At 46.8% G+C, this 24,512-nt stretch overlaps 1 protein-coding gene across 1 annotated transcript in view; it reads left to right on the top strand.

Moving 5' to 3' along the window:
- Nucleotides 1-23,467, top strand: part of LOC142591489 (sodium-coupled monocarboxylate transporter 1-like) — a 117,951-nt gene extending 94,484 nt beyond the window's left edge. The window contains exons 14-16 of the mRNA XM_075703817.1: nt 3,748-3,848; nt 20,822-20,916; nt 23,075-23,467. Of these exons, the coding sequence (XP_075559932.1) occupies nt 3,748-3,848; nt 20,822-20,916; nt 23,075-23,227 (349 nt within the window). The 3' untranslated portion in view covers nt 23,228-23,467. The remainder of the gene's footprint in view (nt 1-3,747; nt 3,849-20,821; nt 20,917-23,074) is intronic.
- The last annotated feature ends 1,045 nt before the right edge of the window (nt 23,468-24,512 follow it).

Raw genomic sequence — 24,512 nt, 5'->3', positions numbered from 1 at the left:
GAAATAAAAACTAATTGTTAAAAGTTAGCACCGCGTCAGTCTTTCGCGTGTCTTGTTGCGTATTCTTATATATGCGCTGCAATCGTACTCGGAGAAATTCCTTTCTTGCATACACCTCGCGATAGGCACACTAAATATATGCTGCACTTGACTGGGCCAAAACCGCTGTAGCCTTATTCGTAAATCATCATTTTTTTCCAACATAAGAAACATAGACAAGTTTGGTCATTTATTTTAAGGCGAAAGCCTTTCTAGGCTGATGGTGAAGTTTGTGTCAGCAGACCTGACCGCCGGAGTGTCCGCCGAAGCGTCATCACACCATATACAGACAGATTAAACAATAAAAAATGATTGATAATGACAGTTAAGTGAACGATAACGTTATAATAAACATCGGTAATGATTAGTAATGACTAATAACGACGACTAATGACTTGTAATGACTGCTAATGACTCCGAAATGACCGATATGTCTAACGACGTCTTGTAATGACCACATTTGATTAGAAATGACTAGAAATGTCTAGTAATGAGCAGTAATGACTGAAATGACTACTAATGACTACGAAATGACAAATGTCTAACGACAGCTTGTAATGTCCACAATTGACTACAAATGACTAAAAATGCTTACTAGTGAGCAGTAATGACTAATAATGACTGAAATGACTGGTAATGACTACGGAATAACAAATATGTCTAACCACAACTCGCCACGACTACAGCTGATTAGAAATGACTAAAAACGCTTAGTAATGACTAATAATGACAGAAGTGACTTCAAATGACTACTAATGACTATGATGTGACCAAGATGTCTAACAACGGCTTGTAATGACAACAATTGATTACAAATGACTAAAATGCTGAGTAGTGAGCTGTAATGACTAAAAGAAAGAAGAGAAACAGAAGAGGCAACGAGGAAGAGGCGTGATAAGAGGAGGAAGAGTAGGCTTTCGCCGTTCACCTCTTAAGAGAGATCTTAAAGGACCCTGTAATTTTCAGCAACTTCATTTGAGATAACCTATCCCTTCAACATTGTCTTGAGCCAGTAGCACTAGGTCATATCTGTTGGACGTGTTAAGCCTTAAGCCTGAACTTAAGCTTTCTCGTCTTCACGGTGACTCTTCATCAAACGGCGTTCATACACATTCAATGATCGCAGTCTTTATAGAGGGTTAGAAGCTGGCGCACTGAAAGTAACTTTGTCAATAGGACACAGCGTGCCTACGATGAACTCGTGATATCTTGACGTAACTGTTGGTTCCGGGGCAGGATCGCATCTTTTTGGATGGCATCATTCAGTGGGTCTTATCAGCTCTGCGGAAGCCCGCAAGCTGTACGATTGCTCATCAAAGAGAAAATTGGTATTCACCCGATTGTAGCAAAAGATACAGAGGAAAGCCAGTGGGTTTGTCAGAAAGAAAGCTTCACAGCTAGGTGAACAAAAATTCAGAATTTTTCTTGAATGGCGCTTTCTTTTTGAGAAACCTGCGTCGGACTTCGTTTGGAGCTTCGTGCTACAATCAAAACTAATATGGCAAACGCCACAGTGTCGCCGCAGGTCACCAGGAGAAAGCAACAAAAGTGAGTTTCGCATACCGCTAAGTCACGAAATTTTCTGATGCAGCGACAATATGGCAACCCACCACACAATGTTGCATCTTCGTATCTGTGGTTGTGCATGGAAACGCAGTTTAAGCATGACAAACTAGAGGAAGTGGTTACTTTGTCCACAAATGTGGAGACACTGGTTCTCGCATCTAACGGGGATCATTAAACAAAACATGGTTTATTTGTTTGTCTTTTCACGTTCGAAACTACCCATCAGTGATATAAACTGAACTGAAAATTGGTTATGTCTTTGAACGGTATTCAGGTTTCAGAAGGATTCGGACTTCGCCAAGGGACGCTCTTCATCATGACGCGTTGGTTCGATTGCTGTGTTTGATTACCCAAACAAGTGTTTGCATCTTGCATCTCTGTTTGCTAGAATTGCACAAATTAGCATTAAAAATATAAGAATTCTTGCTAAGTTTTCTCGCAAAACCAAACAGTTTCTCTGGGGTCCATGTGGATTCACGAATTTCAACATTTTCTTAAAGTATCACAGCACTGTGTTCGCCGTCGGTCTTCAGATAAGAAGGTGTCCTTAGAAACACTTTAAAAAACGTTTTTAAACGTAACTCTTCTTAAAGAAATACTTGATAATGAGCAAACAGTCTATGTAGGGGGCGCTTATTCCGAGATGAAGTTATTCATCAAATGGTACCACAAGGATCAATACTTGGACTCTTGTTGTTGTGGATTTACATTACGAACTCGCCTAATTTTCATAGTCTTCGTGTATTCTATGTGCTAATGATACCACTATTCCGTGTTGGACAATTCCTTAAAGACGTCCCTCCTTAAACTGAACAATTTACTAGCGAAAGTTGTAGAAAGGCATCATTTAAATAATTTGAATTCAAACCCTATCAAAACTCAGTTCACAATATTCCCAAGTAACCCTCGATAGTCAATTTATTCCTGCAGTGGAGTGTGGTCACTCCTTGGCATAAAATTAGATCTTTACTTCAAGTTTACTGGTCATATCGCTTTTTTTTCGATATATGAGCACTGATGAAATCAAGAGCATGATTTTCAGAAGGGGCATTGTTATCCTTATACTTTGCGTTAATTCGCAGTCACATCACCTATGGTATTGCTTCTTGGGTAAACACATAACTGTCAGTTCTCATGTATTCAACACATGCAGAACGAGGCTGTTCGCATAATTAGCAATAGTGATTTTTACTCTAATGATCTGCCGCTACTATAGGCTACCTTTATTCTACCTGTATCTGGCTTTTTTTAAGTATGATTTAAGTATTCTTTTTATTACTTAGCAACGAGCTTGCTTACGAATTTATAGACTGCAAATTACTCACTAATAACAGCTGCACTAGGTTTGCGCATAATTTCAACTTTCTACTACATAGATGTAACACTATGAAAAATCACCATCTTTGTTTTCAGCGATAAAAATATAAATGACTTACCACACTCTAGCAATCATCATCTTTGAAGGAATTCATACATGAATTGAAACGTTTTGCCGTTTGTAAAAGCCCGATAATATGTTAAGCTGTATACTTATGGCTTTCTTACATACGCACTTGTTTGTTTATTATCACTTGCCAATGTATTGCATTTTGCGCGTTCTTTCCCTTGTACCATTTTAATTTTTGCTGCGTCAACCCACGTCTTGTATACAATTTCTTCTTGAACCAAGGGTCCCATTGTAGCCGCTGACTTTGGGACTATCGTCTGCGCCCTACCTGTACATAATCGTTGCTTGTTGAGTGTAATAATGAACTGAAATTGAAGGAGAGGCAAAAAAATCGTCATCCAGACAAGAACCTTTCGGTATAACGCGGGGCGACGCCGAGTCGGCTACGTACTACCACTGCGCGCTGAATACGTGGTGGGTAGCACAGATTGGGCAACATGGTCTCGCGAGAAATTGGGATGATGTTGACAGGAAGCAGTAACAACCGCTTCTATGAAACACCGAAGCGAAGGTTATAAAGGCATCAATCTGAATGCTAATTGGCAGTCATCACTTTTGGAAGCTTATCATCGAAAACATTATGAAATATTTTAGGAAAGTTTCTCTCTGTATGGCTATATTAATGCTGAAAATGAGACACCTACATAAAGCGTCACCAAAGACCACCATTCTCATTGGCTCATATTTATTTACAGCGCCTACGTGCTTCCACTCTACCGGCTTTCCTTCTTCTGGATCGCTTTCATCGGACTTCTCCTCACGCTCCTCCTCGGGACAATTTTCAGTCTCGCAACAGGTGCGGGTACCAAGTATGTTCACTGCTTCGTCAGGAACAAATTATTTTCACGGCAGCATTTGTAAGTGTCCCGTACCAGGAGTAAGTAATAATCTCTCGGAAGCGTCAGCACCGGCACATTATTCTAAACAGCTTACATGTGTCTCTCACGAGCTGGAAGTAGCTTACGCTGCGCGGTATTTTCATTGTCAAAACATTATTTTCCCCATGAGTCAGGAAAGACGGCGTTCGGCAGCGAGTGGTAACAAAGACTATCATCATCAGTGACGTCATCAGCGACTTGTATGCCGTCAGTAGTAACACAGAATTACAGTTAGCACAAGTTAGAGTAAGATGACTCAAGGAGAATTAAAGTGGGTTAAGGTGCATTAAGTTGGTAAGTTAGAGCAAGGTGGATTAAGGTTGGTACAAATTGTAGGCAAGGTTGATTAATGGAGACTAAAGCCAATGATTTATATTATTTACATATTTTCGTAATCTCAATCGCCGAAGGGTTTACAGAGAACAACTTTTCGGGCATGACAAATGCGGGACGATACGTGTGATGGCCGATGGAGCCAATCTTCCCTAAGTAGGTGATCGAAGTCAAATATTTTATGGCAGAGGCACAGTCGAGCGCACTTTCGGCGCACAGCGAGGTCTGGTAGATTAAGAGTTAGTTTCATTTAGGATAAACTAGAATAGCGACTATAGTTAGAGCGAATAAACCGGGTGCTGCGATTCTGGACGAGCTCTAAAACCTATGTTAGTGTTACCTGGCCAGGATCCCAAATTGAGCAGGCATACTCCATTTTGGGTCTGACCAAGGTTTTACAAAGTTAGAGCTTTACGGTAGTAGTGGCGCGTGAGAAGTTCCGACGCAAGTTGAGTTGAGTTGAGTGGTTGTAGGCTACTGGTGGGATTAGCCTTGCAGTTTCTGCCGGCAATTGCTCCACCGTAGCGACACTTAAAATACATAAATCATATAAATCAGACGCAGACCTCACAACTACACATAGTCACTCCTAAGGTAACCATGTGGAGGCCAAATCCGTGTCCTGCAGGTAATTTAAAAGAAGGCGAAAAACCTCCTTTCTATCTAACTGGTTCCCGCCTGGGAAAACAACGTCCTGAAGATAACTGTGAGGAATTCCTGTCTTTTTGAAGGAACCGAATAACACACTCCTTTCCGCGTTATACAGGGCACAGCACATAAGGTAATGTTCTATGTCACCGCACACACCACACGTTGAACCTAATGGAGACAACGCCAGGCCAGTCTTATACATCCACGCAGGGGTACGAGCAGAGCCCGTGCGAATGCGGATCAGTAAAGTGGCTTGGTTTCTTTTGAGACCCTTGGTCACGCACGGCTTCTGAGGTGAGCTCCACAAAGAACTGAAGTGACACGTCACCGCTTCTCTGAAGAGTCTGTTGTCCTCTTGAGGCACTTTTCTCAATGGATTCTAAGACAGTGCTCTATGGGCGAGGCTGTCCACCATCTCGTTGCCTATGATACCTATGTACGAGGGCACCCATTGAATCGCATGGAGAAGCCTTTGATATGGAGATTGTGCACCGAGCGTAGGGAGCTTAGACATAAGGCATCAGTAGGGAACCCGTGCTCTAACCTTTGAAGGGCGGATTTCGAATCTGTAAGAATGACAACAGGTTGAGGCGTACAAAACCATAGCTTCTTTAAAGCTGCTTCTATGGCAACGCTTTCGGCCATTGTGGAGGGCACGACTGCAGTGAAGCGAACCGACCAATCATACTTCAAAGAGGGAATGTGAAAAGCAGCTGCACTAGATCCTCTGACCTTGTCCACAAAGCCATCAATAATATTTGAAGATGACGTACATATTCATTCTCAAGATGTTCCAGTACGAGCGAACGCGTTGCCGCCAAAGGAGAACTCCGCTTAGCACGAACGTGAGGAATTGTCAACGAACAATCGAGGCTCGTGAAAGATCAAGGTGGTTTCAACCTCTTAGTTGGACGTCTAGCGTCAAGACCCAGGTAACCAAGAGTATTAAGGGCCAAGTACGCTCGGGACTCAGATCTCTTTCGAAGGCTCTGTAGAAGGGCTCGCCCGGCTATCGTCTGTTTGAGGCGGCCAATTTGCAGCAATAACCTTTGTGAAGCGATTAGGCTAAGAGGTCTCGATAGAGACTCATAAAGTACTGCATCGTTAGGAGCAGTCTGCGGAACGCCAAGAGCTCTCCTTAGGCCCTTTCTGTGCAGAACCTCAAGTCGTTCCAGCTGTGATAGTGAGGGGGAAATTAAAGGGAGCGGGTACATTATTCGACTCGTCACTAGTGCATCGTGCAGCCTGATCATTGAAGAAGGTTGATTTCCCCATTGCTCACTTGCAACTCTACGGATCACATTGAGACGTGGAGATAGTGATGTCACAAGAGAGTCCACAGCTCGTCGCCACTATAGACGGTAGTCAATAATGACGCCCAAAAAGCGCTTGTGCTTCACTTGACGAAGGCAAGATTGATCAAGGTATATTTTCAGCCGCGCATACCGTCTTCCTCTACCTGGAAACATGACAAAGTCAGATTTTTCCACCGAGAGAGTCAACCCAACACCTTGAAAGTAATTTTGAACTGAAAGTAATGCCTGTCGAGCTGTCAGAGCTAAACGCTTGTGTTGATATCCGCTCAACCAAATACAAATGTCGTCTGCATATATCGACATATGGATATGCCTGCAATGTTTTTGCACTTCAGCGGGAAGACCAGCCATTACAACATTAAACAGCGTCGGGGAAAGAACACTTCCCTGATGTACACCTCGCGATAAAAACGTAGCATGCGATTACAGTTGGTGACATTATGGTTTACATGCAAAGCCCACGATATATTCTGGGCTATAATGACGCCATGACATTTTTAAGAAGTCTTGATGGTTAGGGATGTGTTATTAAAAGCGTAATCAGCAGTTTTAGTTGAGTAAGGCAGTCGAAAACTTGCATGTTTCGACATTTGTTAATGTTAGGTTTTATTATCCAATCGGAATGCCAATAGGAAATACTATCCAGGAGCCGCATCCAGGTACTCCAGGAGAGGCACGATGTGGTATCGCGTACTGTATAAGCACACCGCCGCTTGTCCGCTACCCGAAGTCTCGACGAAATAACTTTTAGCTACTTTCGCATTCAAAAATTTGGTCAGCACCGATTTGATTCGAGAGCGATGCTTCCGTAAGGATGACTATGTCCACTGAACACGTGTCTAGTAGAGAGGATAAAGATTCACGTTTATGCCTATACTGCACACGTTAGAAGACAGAGACCTGATTACGATTTGGGTTATTATTAAGCTACTATGATACTGCTATGCACTGCTAATGTCTGCGTAAGAACTGTTGTTATTATTAGTGACAGGAAGCAAATCTTATCTGCAGTGGCACAATATGCGTAGCTTTTCTTATCTATATGCAGTTTGTTAAGACGAAGAGTGTACTGTTCGCCGTCATTCTTTCCGAATCGGGCTTCTTTCGACGTTGACGTGTAGTTCGGCAAAAGTCCTCAGCTACGGATGTGACTGTATCGCGAAGTTTGGAGCGCTGAACAATTTTACCTTTGCGCTAAGATTGTTCCGGTCGGCAGTTAGCACTCCACCGCCGTCCCAAACACTCGCATCATACACGCGGTCACATCTATGAACTGTGTATTTCGGTGGAAAGTAATTCTTGGACAGTAAGTCGCTGCAAAGCCAAGATTCAGTTAAGCATATACCATGCTATGAACAGGCTAGCACGTTCTCGTAGAAATAGGTGGATTTTGTGCGTAAACCACGAACGCTTTGGTGAAAAAAGGGAGCACTTCATTGATGAAGTTAAAAAAGAAATTACGTTATTTTGTTGCTGGCATCCCTGGATGCAAAATGCCTGCCGTAGAAAGGCCTGTTTAGGCAACCCTTCGGCCAAATGTCTACCGAGTAGATTTTTTCCAAGACGTTCTCGTTCACTGCGATCCGGAAGGAAGCGTAAATCCCTTGCTTCGCTTTGAGCTTTTCGCACTAACATTGTTCCTATCAACAACTTGTTCCAGAGTAGCACAGATTTCCTCGCAAGTTGTCAAATGGGCCAAGTGCGACACGGAAAGCGAATGCCTTCCCAGCACAGAAACCAGCGTGCTGGAAGTACTTGCCCCCAGCGACAGGTTCGGCCTCGTCTTGGGACGGAACTCAATGGGCTGTAGGCGTAGACGCACATTTGCTTCCCGCTATGACCCACCCACTGGAGCAGGTGCCGATTTGACGCTGGGCTGTCGTTCACGTACCGACGTGAAATGGGTTGATAGGACAGGTCGACTTGCGCCGTGTGACCAAAGGGAGGCTGGTGAACGCACCAAAGGAGGCTACTCGTTTTCGTCACATTCCTGCTGCTGCGTACATTTATGCAATATAGCTCTGTCTTTAGGGCCAGCTGCAAGCGAAGGCTGTGTTGTCCTTTTTCAGAACAAGAACCACATTGGTCAGTGACGCGATTTTGTCGCACAGGGCGTGCACGGCGACACAAAGTTGGAGGCAGGCTCCATCACAGGCGGTGGCGTCTTGGCACAGCGGGCACTTACAGCCGTCATTGGGAGCCCTATATTGTCGCACCCGTTGCGTCTAGCACACTGGGAGAACTTGTACGTGCTCGATCCCGTGGACATGTGTAGCTCGTACTCTTCGTCAATGATGTTCAGGCACTTTCAGTGGAACCGGCGGCCACAAGGCCCACAGCATCGGAGAAACTGTTGTCGACCAAAGAACGGCTGCGAGCACGACTCGCCCGCGTCCTTTGAACCCGTCATGGCATGTCGGCACAAGAAATGGCCCCGCATGTCCAAAGTTGGCGGAATTGGGGAGCGCGGCAAGAACGTCAGCGCGGACACTTTTTGAATGACAAAGTCCCTAGAGAGGAAAAAGGTGACGACGTTTCCACGCAGACGTGGTTTCCTTGGGTTCCTTGGAAATTGCTCCACAGCAAATAAAATCTCGCCCTTATCCGGATACGAAGCTCCTCGGAAGCCTATGGGGACGTGTGGACTCTGGTGAGGACTCTTCTTTGCCTTGTCCTACTGATCCTGCTCGTCTGATAGACTCAAAAGAAGCCCGGCTGGCGCTTAGGCCTAGTGCGGCCGCGCCGCCGCGCTCGCCCGACGAAAAAGTGTTTGTGCCAGATGTGAGCTCCTCATCTGTACCTTCCACTGGACTGCTGCGCGTGACAACATCCATGCCAACCATGCAGCCGAAGTGTGCAACCGATAGCTTGAATACCCAAGATGCAACACCGAAGGACAGTCCACTTCGTGATGTGACTGTGAACCTATCCGCAATTGTGCCGACGGACAATGGTGACGCTATGGACGTTCAGCCCTCTGGCGGTTCGACAAATTCAGCGAAGCGAGGTCCCCCTGTCAACATGCTTCAACAAGACGCCATCGCATCGGAGCAACCGGCAAAAAAGGTAAGGGCCACCCCAGACAATTCCTCCACGGCCTCCACTACGCCCGCTCCCTCTCAGTCTTACTCAACGCCCACCTCTTCTCAATCCTATCGAGTTCATATACGCCCCCTTTCATGCTACGGCATAACTTCAGTAGCCACAAAATATGTCCAAAGGGTCATCGACCAATATCTTCAAACCACTGGATACAAAGGGTTCGCAGCATATAAATCTACCAACTGGATCACTGTGCACTTGGCATCTCTCAGTGATGTGCAGAAAACGTGCACTTTAACATCTATCCCGCTGTCAGAAGATCAACACCTACCTGCGCAGTGCTACTTTGCATCGGGTCCTAATATACAGAGGTGTGTTGTCTATGGCATTGACCCGGAAGACACCCCTGAGATAATATGTCGTGAATTGACCTCCACGACACAAAGGGTGCTCGCAGCTAGATTCATGGGCAAAAGCCGTACATGCTTAGTGACGGTACAGGGCCCTCAATGTGTTCCAGAACGGTTTTATTACTATGGTTGCATATGGCGACCTAAACCCTACCTCCCTCGGGCAATATTCTGCTACCGCTGCTTTCAACGTGGACACATGCAGGCATTTTGCCCACAGCGTACTATTGATCCAGAAAAGCTCACACCAGAAGGCAAACCACGATATCGATGTGGCTTATGTAAATCCGATGAGCACGATATGACAAGCATTAATTGTCCAACTAAACAGAAGGCCACAGTAGGGATACGAAAGGCTATACCAAAAACGACTATAGTAACAACACACAATCGTTATGAGGTTCTTGCAGAATAGCCAGAGATGCTCTTGGCAGAAGACGCAAAATCCCAGAAACACAACTGTATTCTTCTGTTCTTAAACATGGCAAGCAGTCGCAGACAAAGAAACAGAAATTACCGGAACCTGTGTATCAGTCGGATGATGACCATGATGACATTGACGCTCGGATAGACGCACTGGCCAGAGAGATTGAGCGACTACGAAAACATAAAGGATTGGTAATTCTGCGTCGTCAGGAAACAGGACCAGCACGTGACGCATCAACCACTGCGAATGCCACCGTCAGGCCTGGATCCCGTCCGGCACAACAGGTCAACCAAGCTGTTTGGACAGCAGTTTTATATCAACTTGCTCAAGTAACGTTGCTGATTCAGAATTGCCTGCATCATGGCTAATTCTCTGCAGCAGCTGTCACAGGATGGAATTTTACAGTGGAATTGCCCGGGCCTAAGCTCCAAGTTAGGAGAAATTAAAACCAAGCTTCAATACAATAAGCTACATGTATGGGCACTACTTATTCAAGAGCATAATAAGCTATGCTCCCTGTCCAATTTTAATGGGTATCATAACCCATCTATTAGAGACAGACGTGCTACTACAATGGCTTCAGCTCCGGGAAAGGCTGCAGTTTATATATTGTCACAGTCGGTAATGTGTGAAGAAGAGGACTATGATGGTGGTCTTAGAGACGACGAGGAAATGGGTAGTTTTTTTATCGCTGCTCTACGCTTGTTGGCCCAGCCATTAAAAGCCATCTGTAAACAGACGCACGCTTCTTCCTTTCCGTAACATCATTGGTGGACGTGCGGGGTAATCACTTGCGCAAGACGGAGCTCCGCAGCGGACGTAACCTGGCCACCATGTCATCCGAAGGAGAGAGTTCAACCACGGCCCCGTCGTCGCCACCGACGGTCATCCTGGCCCAGCATCGCGACCCTGGCATGTTTTCCGGAATCGACAACGTTGACGTCGATGACTGGTTGCAGAATTACGAACGGGTCAGCGCACACAACAGGTGGAACAACACGCTTATGCTGCCCCCCCCAATATAATATTCTACCTCAAAAAAACGGCACGGGTCTGGTTCGAAACACACGAAGAAGAGATTACGAGTTGGGACCAGTGCAAGCAGAAGCTTAGAGATTTGTTCGGCAAGCCCGTCGGCCGCCAACGTGCTGCGAAGAAGGACCTTGGGACCCGTGTACAGACGTCCACTGAATCTTACGTGGCGTATATCCAGGACGTCCTCGCTCTTTGCCGCAAAGTAGATAACAATATGACAGAGGCAGACAAGGTCAGCCACGTCTTAAAAGGCATCGCGGACGACGCGTTTAACCTGCTTGTTTATAAGAACGTAACAACGGTCAATGAGATCATTAACGAATGTCGCCGCTTTGAAGACGCAAAGAGTCACCGCATAGTTCAACAGTTTACGCGGCTACCCAATGCCGCAGCTTCATCGACGTGCGAAGACATTTGTCCACCGCGTGAGCCCACCTCCTCCGAGAACGTCGTACGTATCGTTCGGCGAGAAATCGAAGCAGCATCTCCTGCCACGCCCGTGACGCAGTGCTTTGACGATTCCAGGCCGCTTGTGTCACTCATTCAGTCGGTCATTCGCCAAGAACTTGCCAATGTACGCCTTCCGTCCATCTGCTCCGCCAGCCGTCCTGACTTTGCTTCGTCTGCTGCCTCTGCCCCTGTTCGCCGGAGCCAATACGGTCCATATCCGGGCTATCGCAACCCGGCCGAATGGCGCGCCCATGATGATAGACCCATCTGCTTTTACTGTGGACGTGTGGGCCACATCTCTCGCCACTGTCGAAGCTCCTGGCCAGTCCACTCTCGACCAAGCTTTCCCGCCTACCGTCGCTCCCCACTGAATTCCCGCCCGCCATCCCTCTCCACCGAGGTTGAAGACGCACCTGACAACGCTCGAGCCACCGCGACCAGCCGATCACCATCACCCCAAAGTCGCCGCTCCCGTTCGCCCCAGCTGCGTGGCTCTCCAGCCCCAGCTTACCGTCGCCGCTCTCCGACGGGAAACTAACTGGGGCAGCTCCTGGAGGTGACGCTGCTCTAGAACACCGGCCTGAAATTCCTCTGCTGACCCTGCCTACTAATCGGAACCTTCTGGACGTGGACGTGGATGGTTTGCCCGTTACAGCACTCATCGACACTGGAGCCCAAATTTCCATTATGAGTGCGGAGCTTCGAACGCGCTTGAAGAAAGTACTGACTCCTGCTCCGATTTGACTGGTCCAGGTCGCCGACGGTGGAACTCCGGTTGTGCTTGGAATGTGTACTGCTCGTGTCAGTGTCGCCGGTCGCCACACGTCCGTTTTGTTTAGTGTGCTCGAACGTTGCCCTCACAATGTGATCCTCGGACTCGACTTTCTGGCCGCCCATTCTGCTCTGATTGACTGTTCCGCTGGCGTTGTACAACTTGACCTACCCCTACCTGTTCCCCTTGACCTTCCTGCTCAAGCTCCAACTCAGCTTTGTTCCGCGGATTTTATACGCCTGCCATCTCTTGCAGAAACCTGCATCCCTGTCTTAGCCTGCCCACCTGTACCTGACGGAGACTACGTCCTTAATCCCGCGACTTCAGTCCTGCTTCCTCACAATGTCTCCTTCCCACACACCATCGTTTCTGTTGCGGACAATCAGACATGTCTTCCCATCCTAAATTTCGGACAGTGCCCGCAAGTAGTTCCTCGAGGTATGTCTCTTGCCACGTTATCACCGACGCACGAGTGCCACATTTCCGCTCTATCTGTTGCGCCGTCTTCGACCAATGCTCATTCTCCGCCGTCTACATCAGCCCGGACCGACGACATTACAAAGATGATTGCACCGGACCTCTCGACCCAACAAGCCGCAGAGCTCCGTTGCCTCCTCGAGTCCTACTCCGACATTTTCGACGTGAACAATCGCCCTTTGTGTCAAACCACGGTCGTGAAGCATCGTATAAATACCGGCGATGCAGCACCTGTTCGCCGACGCCCATACCGGGTGTCGCCTTCTGAGCGACACGTTATCCAGAGCGAGGTTGACAAGATGCTTGCCAAAGGGATTATTGAACACTCTTCCAGCCCGTGGGCGTCCCCTGTTCTCATCAAAAATAAGGATAACAGCTGGCGATTCTGCGTTGACTATCGTCATCTAAACACGATCACCAAGAAAGATGTATATCCACTTCCCCGCATTGACGATGCTCTGGATTGTCTCCACGGTGCCACTTATTTTTCATCTATAGACCTTCGCTCTGGATATTGGCAAATTGCCGTGGATAAAATGGCCCGTAAAAAGACCGCATTCGTCACACCAGACGGCCTATATCAGTTCCGGGTAATGCCTTTTGGCTTGTGCAATGCCCCGGCGACCTTTGAACGGATGATGGACATGCTCTTGCGTGGTTTGAAATGGTCCATCTGTTTGTGCTACTTGGATGACGTCATCGTATTCTCTTCAACTTTTGCGACTCATCTTGAAAGACTTTCATCTGTTCTTTCTGTTTTTCGTACCGCTGGCTTGCAGCTCAACTCGTCCAAGTGCCACTTCGGTCACCGCCAAATAACCATGCTCGGACACCTCGTCGATTCGTCAGGCATTCGCCCCGACCCCGCTAAAGTTCATGCTGTGCAGAATTTCCCCGTACCAACTTGTGCCAAAAATGTTCGCAGCTTTATTGGCCTTTGCTCGTACTTCCGCAGGTTTGTGGAAAATTTCGCCCATGTTGCCCTTCCCCTGACTGACCTCCTGAAGAAAGACGTTCCTTTCTGTTGGGGCTCTGAACAGGCGTCTGCTTTCTCGCAGCTGATCACGCTGCTCACCACACCACCTGTTCTCGCCCATTTTGACGCCTCCGCTCCGACAGAAATCCGCACTGACGCTAGTGGCTATGGCTAGTGGCTATGGCACGACCGCGTCATCGCCTATGCCGGCCGCCTCCTCTCTCCCGCAGAGCGCAATTACTCGATTACTGAGCGCGAGTGTCTCGCCCTCATTTGGGCGGTGGGCAGGTTCAGACCCTATATATATGGTCGGCCATTTACAGTTACAACCGACCACCACGCCCTTTGGTGGCTTTCCTCCCTTAAGGATCCCACCGGACGCCTCGGTCGCTGGGCCCTACGGCTGCAGGAATACACATACACTGTGGTCTACAAGTCGGGTCGTCTACATCAGGACGCCGACTGCCTGTCTCGTCATCCCGTCGATGTAGCAGACGGCTTAGTGGATGTCGCACCGATCTGCATTCTTTCGCTCTCTGCCTTGCAAGACATTGGCGCTGAACAACGACGCGATGAGTTGTAACGTCCCATTATCGAACGCCTCCTCTCTGATCCGTCTGACCCATCCCTTCACATGTTCGTACTACAAAATGGCATCATGTATCGCCGCAACATGCACCCCGACGGGCCCGAGCTCCTAACCGCCATTCCGTCTCATCTGCGACAGACTGTACTGCAGCAACTGCACGACGTTCCCACCGCTGGACACCTTGGCGTTACGCAGACCTATGACCGAATTCGGCGACGGTTTTTCTGGCCCCGTCTCAACCGCTCCGTTCGGCGCTATGTTGCCGCGTGTGAGTCGTGTCAACGCCGGAAAAGACCAGCTGTGCCTCCTACCGGACTGCTGCAGCCTTTGGATATACCGGCCGACCCTTTCTTTCGCGTTGGCGTTGATCTTCTCGGACCATTCCCTATATCGAATGAAGGAAATAGGTGGATTGCCATCGCTACGGACTATACAACTCGCTATGCCATTACTAGAGCCCTACCGACCAGCTGCGCTACAGACGTCGCTGATTTCTTGCTTCACGACGTTATCCTGCACCACAGTGCACCTCGTCAACTTCTCACCGATCGCGGCAGATACTTTCTTTCCAAAGTCATAGACGACCTACTTCGATCATGTGCTACTAAACACAAACTTACTACCGCTTACCATCCTCAAACTAACGGTCTTACCGAACGCCTGAACCGCACATTAACTGACATGCTAGCAATGTATGTTTCCTCCGATCATCGCGACTGGGACATTGCTCTACCATTTGTCACGTTCGCCTACAATTCCTCGCGCCACGACACAGCAGGCTGTTCCCCCTTCTATCTCCTCTACGGCTGTGAGCCAACTTTGCCTTTCGAGACACTCCTCTCGACCACGCTCGACTCGCCGACAGAATACACTAGAGATGTCATAACCACAGCGACCCAAGCACGCCAGATCGCCCGCATTCACCTTTCTGCTTCACAGACACGCCAGAAGTGCCGTTACGACTAGCGCCATCACCGCGTGCATTACGAACCAGGTGATCTTGTGCTAGTCCGGTATCCAACTCGGCGTGTTGGTCTTTCGGAGAAATTTCTCTCGCGATACTATGGCCCCTACCGCATCCTTCACCAGGTGACCCCTGTCACATATGAAGTGTCTCCGCTGGATGCCACGGTGCCTTCACCTCTCTCTGACATCATCCACGCCAGCCGTCTCAAACCTTACCTTTCTCGGACAGATGAGCCGCACCAATAAGGTGCTTTTTCCGACGGGGGTGATGTCACAGTCGGTAATGTGTGAAGAAGAGGACTATGATGGTGGTCTGAGAGACGACGAGGAAGAGGGTAGTTTTTTTATCACTGCTCTACGCTTGTTGGCCCAGCCATTAAAAGCCATCTGTAAATAGACGCGCGCTTCTTCCTTTCCGTCACAATATCATCGCATATTGCTCACACAGTGATTGATCTGGAGCCATGGTGTAGTGGTAATCAAGAAGTTGTCGGGGTCCTGACACGACCAGTGAAGACTCCTGTCATTCTAGTCTCATTCTACGCCAGACCACAGCGTACACGTTTGAACTTGGGGTGGATAGCCCATCTCCGGTGTCATCATCATCATCATCAGCCTGGTTACGCCCACTGCAGGGCAAAGGCCTCTCCCATACTTCTCCAACAACCCCGGTCGTGTACTAATTTTGGCCATGCCGTGCCTGCAAACTTCTTAATCTCATCCGCCCACCTAACTTTCTGCCGCCCCCTGCTACGCTTCCCTTCCCTTGGGATCCAGTCCGTAACCCTTAATGACCATCGGTTATCTTCCCTCCTCATTACATGTCCTGCCCATGCCCATTTCTTTTTCTAGATTTCAACTAAGATGTCATTAACTCGCGTTGGTTCCCTCACCCAATCTGCTCTTTTCTTATCCCTTAACGTTAGGCCTATCATTCTCCTTTCCATAGCTCGTTGCGTCGACCTCAATTTGAGTAGAACCCTTTTCGTAAGCCTCCAGGTTTCTGCCCCGTAGGTGAGTACTGGTAAGACACAGCTGTTACATACTTTTTCGGTGTTATATCTCCGGTGTACGTACCCGGGAATTCCTATTCTCGTGGGTGGAGACTTCAATGCCCCACATACAGAATGGGGTACAAGTACAACTCCAGAAGAGGATACCAAGTTAAAAACATCATGAGCGATGCCACTTTTACACTGTTGAACCACCACGCTGTGGCTACCTGTGCTGTACCCGCAGTATCTAGAACAAACGCTCCAGACCTCACGTGGTGGTTGGGTCCTGGAATGCCGCAGTGGCGGGTGGAATCAGATACATGGGGCAGTGATCATATGCCAATAATGATTGGTTTACACAGAACGTGCATAAAGAAAATTCGACGACGAGTAACAGTCACGCATTGGGATAAGTTTCGCGAATCATCGATTGATAAAGTACCCTCAGAGCCCTCAGAAATTCTTCCCGCTTTGCAAGAACTGCTACGGAGGAACACCACTGTAACCACAGTTGACGAGGAACAACCTCAACCGGACCTCGCCCTTTTGCAACTTTGGGCAAAGCGACGTCAGGCAGAAGTGTATGCGTCGAGGAATCCCGATGCACCAGGTAGCCGTGCGCGTGCTAACCATATAGTGGCGAAGGCGCGTCGGCACGAAAAGCAACTTTCTCGACGACGATGGTATGAGTGGTGCGAGAATCTTGGATCGGGCATTGGAAACAGAGCGCTTTGGCGTACGTTCCGATCAATGGAACGCGGTCATAAGCAACCTGACCCTGCAGCAAGCGTTAGGTTAGCGATGCAGAGTTCGCCACATCAATTTGCAGAACACGCTGCTAGAGCGTTTTTTCCGAAATACCATCAAGCGTCACCTATAAACTGCCCAGGTATTGATGATTCTGACACAACTACCAAATCCGAAATATCCAGCCCTTTCAGCATGGCCGAACTAATAGCAGCGATTGAAACTTCGAAGCAACGAACAACACCTGGTCCCGATGGTATTCCTTATGAGGTTTTCAAGAACATGGAAGGAGCAGCTCTCGACGCACTTCTTCAGGCTATTAACAAAGTATGGGAGACTGGTAACGTTCCACCTGATTGAAAGCATTCAATTGTTGTCGCGATTCCGAAACCAGGAAAGTCTCCAAATAGCCTGCAGTAGTTACGCCCAATTTCACTAACCTCAACTGTCTGCAAGCTCGCTGAAAAGATGCTGGCCACACGAGTTTCCTGGTGGCTTGAACGCCACGATAAATATCAACCTGCTCAAATTGGATTCCGTTCTTACTTGGGTACTGAAGACGGACTTTCTATCGTATCAGACGATGTTTTACAGGTTTCACCACACATTGCCATTTGTTGGGCGTGTTGGTAAATTGAAAGCATATGAAAATCACGTTGTTGAAGTTAGCGCATTGTGTTGTCGTCTCCCTTCCGTCCTTGTTTGCTGGCACTAAATATGCTTTCACCACACATTCACGCTGTGCGCACGGTAGTAGCAACAGACATAACGAAAGCTTATGACAATATAGACCATGAAATCATTATAGCCAACCTCATCGACCTGGGACTTCCACCGCGGGTGATAAGATTCATGTACTCATTCCTTCAGAATCGCACATTTGCGATTAGAGTAGATAGAAGGCAAGGAAGATACTTCACATCGAACAGAGGAGTCCCACAAGGTTCGGTTCTGGCTCCTCTTCTCTTCAACGTTGCTCTAATACCTCTAGCCTGGTAACTACATCGGATTCCAGACGTGAGGTTCTTTATCTATGCGGATGACGTCACTTTGTGGTCCGTGCATGAAGATATATCTAGACAAACTCAACAGCTTCAAGAAGCCCTTGATGTTCTGAACAACTAGCTCAGAGAGGAGGGTTGGACATTTCCGCCCAAAAATCAAGCTATGTTGCGGTGGCCAACAAGAAAGGACGCACAAGAATCACGCAGCACCCCTTTACATTTAGACTCGGCGCAGTGACAATCCCTGAGGCTTCAGTCCGCATACTGGGTCTCGATATTCACCACTCCGGCAGTGGTGCACACTGGCTCCGTAAAACCAGACAGAGTTCGACAAAAACACTTCACCTTATTCGTCGCATTGCAGCAAAAGCAGCTGGAGCTCGTACTGACGTAGCTCGACGGTTGGTGCGTGCAGTCTTGCAGCCACGAATTTTATACCAAGCGCAATTTCAACGGCTGACTTTGGCACAGCTGGCACAGTTGGAGACGATTAATCGCGATGCTATGCGCACAATCACAGCACTGCCCCGCATCACTCCGATACCAACCTTACAGGAACATGTAACACAATTGCAGAGATAATTTTGCAACGTGAAAAAGCACGTGAAATAAAAAAGCAACTTGTTCCGGCTGTCGCTGCATTGCATGCTCGTTTTCAACGCGGCTCTCGGATTGACGATCAGCCCTATCCAATGCCTCCCTGGGAATTCACCAGCATCACAACTAATAATCCAACGAAGTTAAGACGCAGCGATACAACAAGTATTATTGACGAACATAATATCGTCGATGCATCATGCGCTAACATCTGCAAAGTCTATACGGATGCTGCCATTCTCCCAGACGGCGGAAGGACATCATTCCTGAGTACTACGCATAATTTCATCAGCGGCCACCAGCGCTATTTATCTACAGAAGCCAGCGCTCTAGTAATGGAACTTGAAGCCATCCTATACGCTGTGCAAGATGCGACATCTGAGCTGCCTACCATCAAGCAACTAGATAAATTCACTGATTCTTTAGCGGCTATTCGGGAACTCAAGAAGGTTGATAAGGCGATGGAAATCTGCGAGACAATACACACTATGAATAGTAAAACAGTTACTTGCGTCAAGGTACACTGGATTCAAGGCCATTCAGCGAACCCTCGCAACATTGCTGCTGACCAGCAGGCACACTGCCCTCCTAATCCTGATCCTCCACCTATTCCCCTCCCACCTCAACCCCGTAACTCGCTCCGAGCCCGTAAAAATTTTCTCCGGCAGGACACACGCGCTCTTATCCCACCGTGTGTCTGCTCCCTCCCCTTCACCTTACTAGGGCGGAGGAAGTTGTGCTTAGGAGGCTTCGGGCCGGGGTGGCCCTTACACCTGCTGTTATCTCAAGGTGGAACTGGTCGCATTTACCACTCGGTGCTACGTGTCCATACTGCCCCGTTCCTGTGGTGGAAGCAGATGCATACCACCTAATATGGACATGTACGGGTTTACAATCGGAACGCTCGCATCTTCTACTGCAAGCCGGCCTCCGCTACAGTGTGACAACCAGCTATGACCGCTGGATACATGACAACAGATTCCACAAAACACTGCTTCAATTCATACACAACACAGGCCTCACAGCACACATATAATACACTTATACGCACCAAGAGTTATGCCTTAAGGGCAAGTCTTTATCGCAATTTTAATAAAAAGTCCCTAGAGCTATTTCTTGTGCATCTGTTACGACTAGCGATTGCATAGTCAAAGCGAGGACCACAATTTGAATCTCAATTCCATTTATTTACAACACTGCTTTTGTTGAGTAGCTGAAATAATGCGGCAGAGAGTATGTGGTGTCTGTCAGGAAACTGCTGCAAACAAAATACACCAATTTATTATGAATAGGAGAAACAAAGACAATACAAACTGTGCGCCATGATAACTTCGAAGAAAGACACAGTACAACGTAAAGCCCTAAGAAATAGCCTAAGAGCCTAAGAAATAATAACTGAGGATAGCAGTATTGAGCTTGAAAAACAACCGAACAGCGCGATTCAAGAAATTGTGCGCTGTGTCTTTCTGATCTTTGTAACTCGATCGAGAGTTTTGTTTAAACATGTATTTTCTTTCTACGTTGACTTCGTTTAACTAGCGCTTCGGAGCTGTCTCCAGCGCGCTAACTGAATCATAATCATTAGCTCAGTCCTCCATCTACATGGATTAACAATCCATTCATACAGCTCTCTTGTAGTTCCATAGCATTTTGTGCCATACATGTCAGAAGTATGCTACAGGGTATTACAGAAGGCCACGAATTTCCCTATAATGCCCCATACATCGAGTATATTGTCGGTAAACGGCATCTATAAAGCTACACATTGCAGACGAAGCTAATCCGCTGTTTTCGCTCTTCGTTTCTGTGCACGGAATACGTTCAAGTAAGTCCATCCTTATTGGTTGACGAGAAAGCTACGTTGTTTTATAGTAGAAAATCACTCATTATTACTTTAGCTTTATTGGAGTCTGAATAAATTGCCAAGTTTATATTTACCTCGGTAGCTCTGGATATTTTACCTGTCAATTGTAAATTTGGGCAGTCGATAGCCTGGGTAGAATTAGTGCATCCGACAAAGATCCCGGAATGCTCGAAGTGACAATCATATTTTGTGACAACCATATCATAAGCGGGTTCTATTAGTCTGATATTACCCTTCCAGGTGGCGCTAGGAAAGCACAAAGGAATTTGAAACTTACAAGCCCGGCTTTCTTGATATTCTGGTATCGCTTCAAATTCCTTCGACCAGCATTTCAAGTAAGTAAGTTTGTACTCAAAACGCGAAATATTTGAGTATAACAACACGACAAACACCGGATGCAAAGCGACTACACATGACATGAGCTCATACACCCAAAACCATGTGAAATTGACTGAGGAATTCTGGGCGGCGTATGCAGTTCAGGTGAGAATATAGCCAGCAACAGAAAAATAAACGAAGTACCGTACATGTCAAGGTTCGTATAAAAAAATGAGTTAGAACGACAGTGTTTACTGTCCACTACAGGTTCACATGCAGAATCGGTGGCCCGCGCTATGATAATTTCGCATGACGACGAACAGCTACGTAAATACCTAAGCATTAGGACCAACGCGATATTTTTCTCATAGAATATTGAGATAACCAAAACTACATACAAGTCACAATCCTGTCTGTTAGACGTGTTGATAAAACACAGAAAACGATTACGGCCAACGCGACGACGATGCAGAAAGATACAAAAAAGGCAGCGCGCTGATAGTTCTTGTATTTGTACAATCTCGTGCTCTCGTCAAATGCGCTGGAATGTTCGAAACCCTGCCATCGAAACTTCGGGAAGTACAATATTACTTTTCTACCCGCCGTGGTTGCTCAGTGGCTATGGTGTTAGGCTGCTGAGCACGAAGTCGCGGGATCGAATGCCGGCCACGGCGGCCGCATTTCGATGGCGGTGAAATGCGAAAACACCCGTGTACTTATATTTAGGTGCACGTTAAAGAACCCCAGGTTGTCGAAATTTCCGGAGTCCTCCACTACGGCGTGCCTCATAATCAGAAGGTGGTTTTGGCACGTAAAACCCCATAATTTGATTTTTAAATATTACTTTTCTTTCGAGAAAAACAATCACGAGCTGATCTGATCATGGCATTTGTCGCCACCATACTTTTGTCCTCGGGTTAAGGTGTGAAATAATGAGTGCTACTTGCACGACTAAGAAAGTAGCGCGTCCGACTGCTTGCCTCAAGCTTGGACAGTCAGTCGCGCTCCTTTAAGGACTAGGACAGATACAGTCATATGCGTTGAGATACGCCTACTATCGCAATATTTGTCTGGTCTTGGGAACTGATCTATATATAAATTGGCAATCAAATCTCAGGATAATTAAAAGGAAATATTGCAAATATATTTATTTATTTAGCAGGCAATCCATAGGTATTATCCGTAAGGCCGAACATAATAAGCTGGTAAGCTTTAAGTGGCCTGTCCCCGCAGGTATGTAATTCTGGGTGTCCCAACTATCATGCATCAATATTCAAAAATATTCAAATACCACACAACTGGACAGAACCAAGGTATTGCTTGCCGTCGCTTGGACAGACTGAGATTATTTTTGCATTCCGTCGTAATATATATTTAGTCTTAACTAATTAAGATTAATATTGCATTCCGCCGAAATACATATTTAGTCTTAACTAATTGATCACCATCTCAAGTACTATAATTACCTGAAGAGTTTCAGTGAAAAAATTCTAGAGCCCACATCGAAAACTCCCGACAAAGCTTTTTGTTGCTGAATACGTGCTACATAAAAGTGTTTTTCCGAGCGTGAAAGAAGCCCGCGAATACACGCAAAGTGCCTCGAGCGGCCAATAACGCGGCAATTTTCTGTGTACTCGCGGGCCTCTTTCACACTCGGAAAAACACTCATGCAGCCCGTATTCAGCAACAGAATGCTGTATCGGGAATTTTTCATGTTTACAATTTTCTCACTGACACTTTTAATTTAATTACAATATTTAAGCGGTTCAGTAAATATGACTAATTATGCAGTTAGGCGGAATGCAAAAAATAATCTGAGTATCTCCAAGCGACGGCAAACACTGCATTGGTTCTGTACAGCTACGTGGCATTTGCATATTTTTAAATCTGGGTGCATGATAGTTGGGACACCTTGTATATGTATACCGTATATATATGAAAAGTATTCCATCCGCCTTTAGCTAATTCTCTTTTGCAAAAATTGGCTTTGTTGTACGTCCTAGCGGTTAAATGGCAACGACTTCTTGGCTCGCGATGCGCAACATACACAAGGGGCTATATTTGCCACGGTAAGCCAACGTACGCGCAGAAAGGTTCGAATCCATCGGCAAGGCATTATTAGTTCTGCACTACTTCTATTACATGTATTTTAAAACTTTCATTTCACCTGAACAGCACAACGACGGAAAAGAGGAAGACGTCCTGGAGACGCCGAAGGTACAATGTGATGTCGGAAACACGATACCTGGCATGGAACTTCCTCATTGGCAGGAACAACACGGACTTCTAAGGGACAGCGAGAATGTCACGCATGAGTGCGCCGCCTAAACAACACCCAAGTATTCGCAAACAGTATGCAGCTGAAATTGCCGCAACTGTTCATCAGAGATCTATCTCAAAGAATAGCGTTCCTGCAAAAGACAATTCCCTTACACAAATTATTATACAATGTTATGAAATAATGCAATACACAACATTATGTATGTAATAATAGAATGCTCGATGAGAGGCAATTAAGTATCATACAGTATTTCTGTAGAGGTTAATCTCTGATCAATAAAGGACATTGGTGCGTGAGAATGAAATTCTATGCACTGCAGAAAGTGCAGCGCTTTTCTTTCTACTAACGTGAGAGTCCAGAGGGGACGTAAATAGTACTGTAGAGAAGAGGAAGGAGAAGAGGCGGTTGCCATGCAAGGTGAGGGCGGGGAGAGGTGATGTGATAAGGCAAGGAAACCCTACTACCATACGACAGCGGTTGCGTGGAAACTGGGTAAGCTTAAGTTCAAGGTACGGTACAGCACGTTCCTGCTATTTCTGAATATAAGCAACATGCAAATATGTTAAGCGGACAAATTACGCAAGGCGTGCAGAAGCAGAGCTGCATTAATTAAAGCGAACCGCAGGGTCCAGGCGACACTACGGAAGTGGTCAACCGTCAAATCAACACTTCTGTGCCCGCCGCGCTAGCTTTGCGGCTATGTCATTGCTAGAAGTCGCGGATTTAATCCCAACCGCGCCAGTCGCATTTCGAAGGGGTCAAAAGAGAAAACGCACGTGCACTGAGATTCTGGGACACGTTATAGAACAGCACGGTGTCGAAATTAATCCGGAGCCCGCCACTACAGCGTGCCTCATTATCCGATTGTGGTTTTGGCACGTATAGGCCCATAATCCTATTCAAGTTTAATACTTCTGTCACGATGCGATGTACCATGTGAGGCAATGACAATGGTCAACCCTCTAAGAGGTTATGAAATATGGCGCACAACAACGGCTCAAGCAAACACCTCTCCCTGTGTGTTCTGTGTGCTGCGCGGACAAACAACAGTGGTGCACGCAAGGTAACGTTTGACATCAACTGACCACTCTCGTGTTAGATTAAACGTTGAAGGAGATAAGCTTTCGCCATCAACATCAAGTTGCTAGTTATGGTCAATCAAAGCAACCAAGACAGAAACCTTCGCTTACATCGATTGCAACAGTGCGTGGGATCTGCATAATATTTAAAATAATTCGTTTTAACAATAAAACCTGAAAGAAAGTTGTTAAATTGTGTTAAGAGAGTGCGTGGAAGTGTGGCAATTCTTTCGGCAATGAGTCATATTCAAAT

The sequence above is a fragment of the Dermacentor variabilis genome, chromosome 8 (assembly GCF_050947875.1).
Source record: "Dermacentor variabilis isolate Ectoservices chromosome 8, ASM5094787v1, whole genome shotgun sequence".
NCBI classification, from domain to species: domain Eukaryota; kingdom Metazoa; phylum Arthropoda; class Arachnida; order Ixodida; family Ixodidae; genus Dermacentor; species Dermacentor variabilis.
Note: the sequence above shows the minus strand (reverse complement) of the source record. Positions and strands in the feature narration are given on the sequence as shown.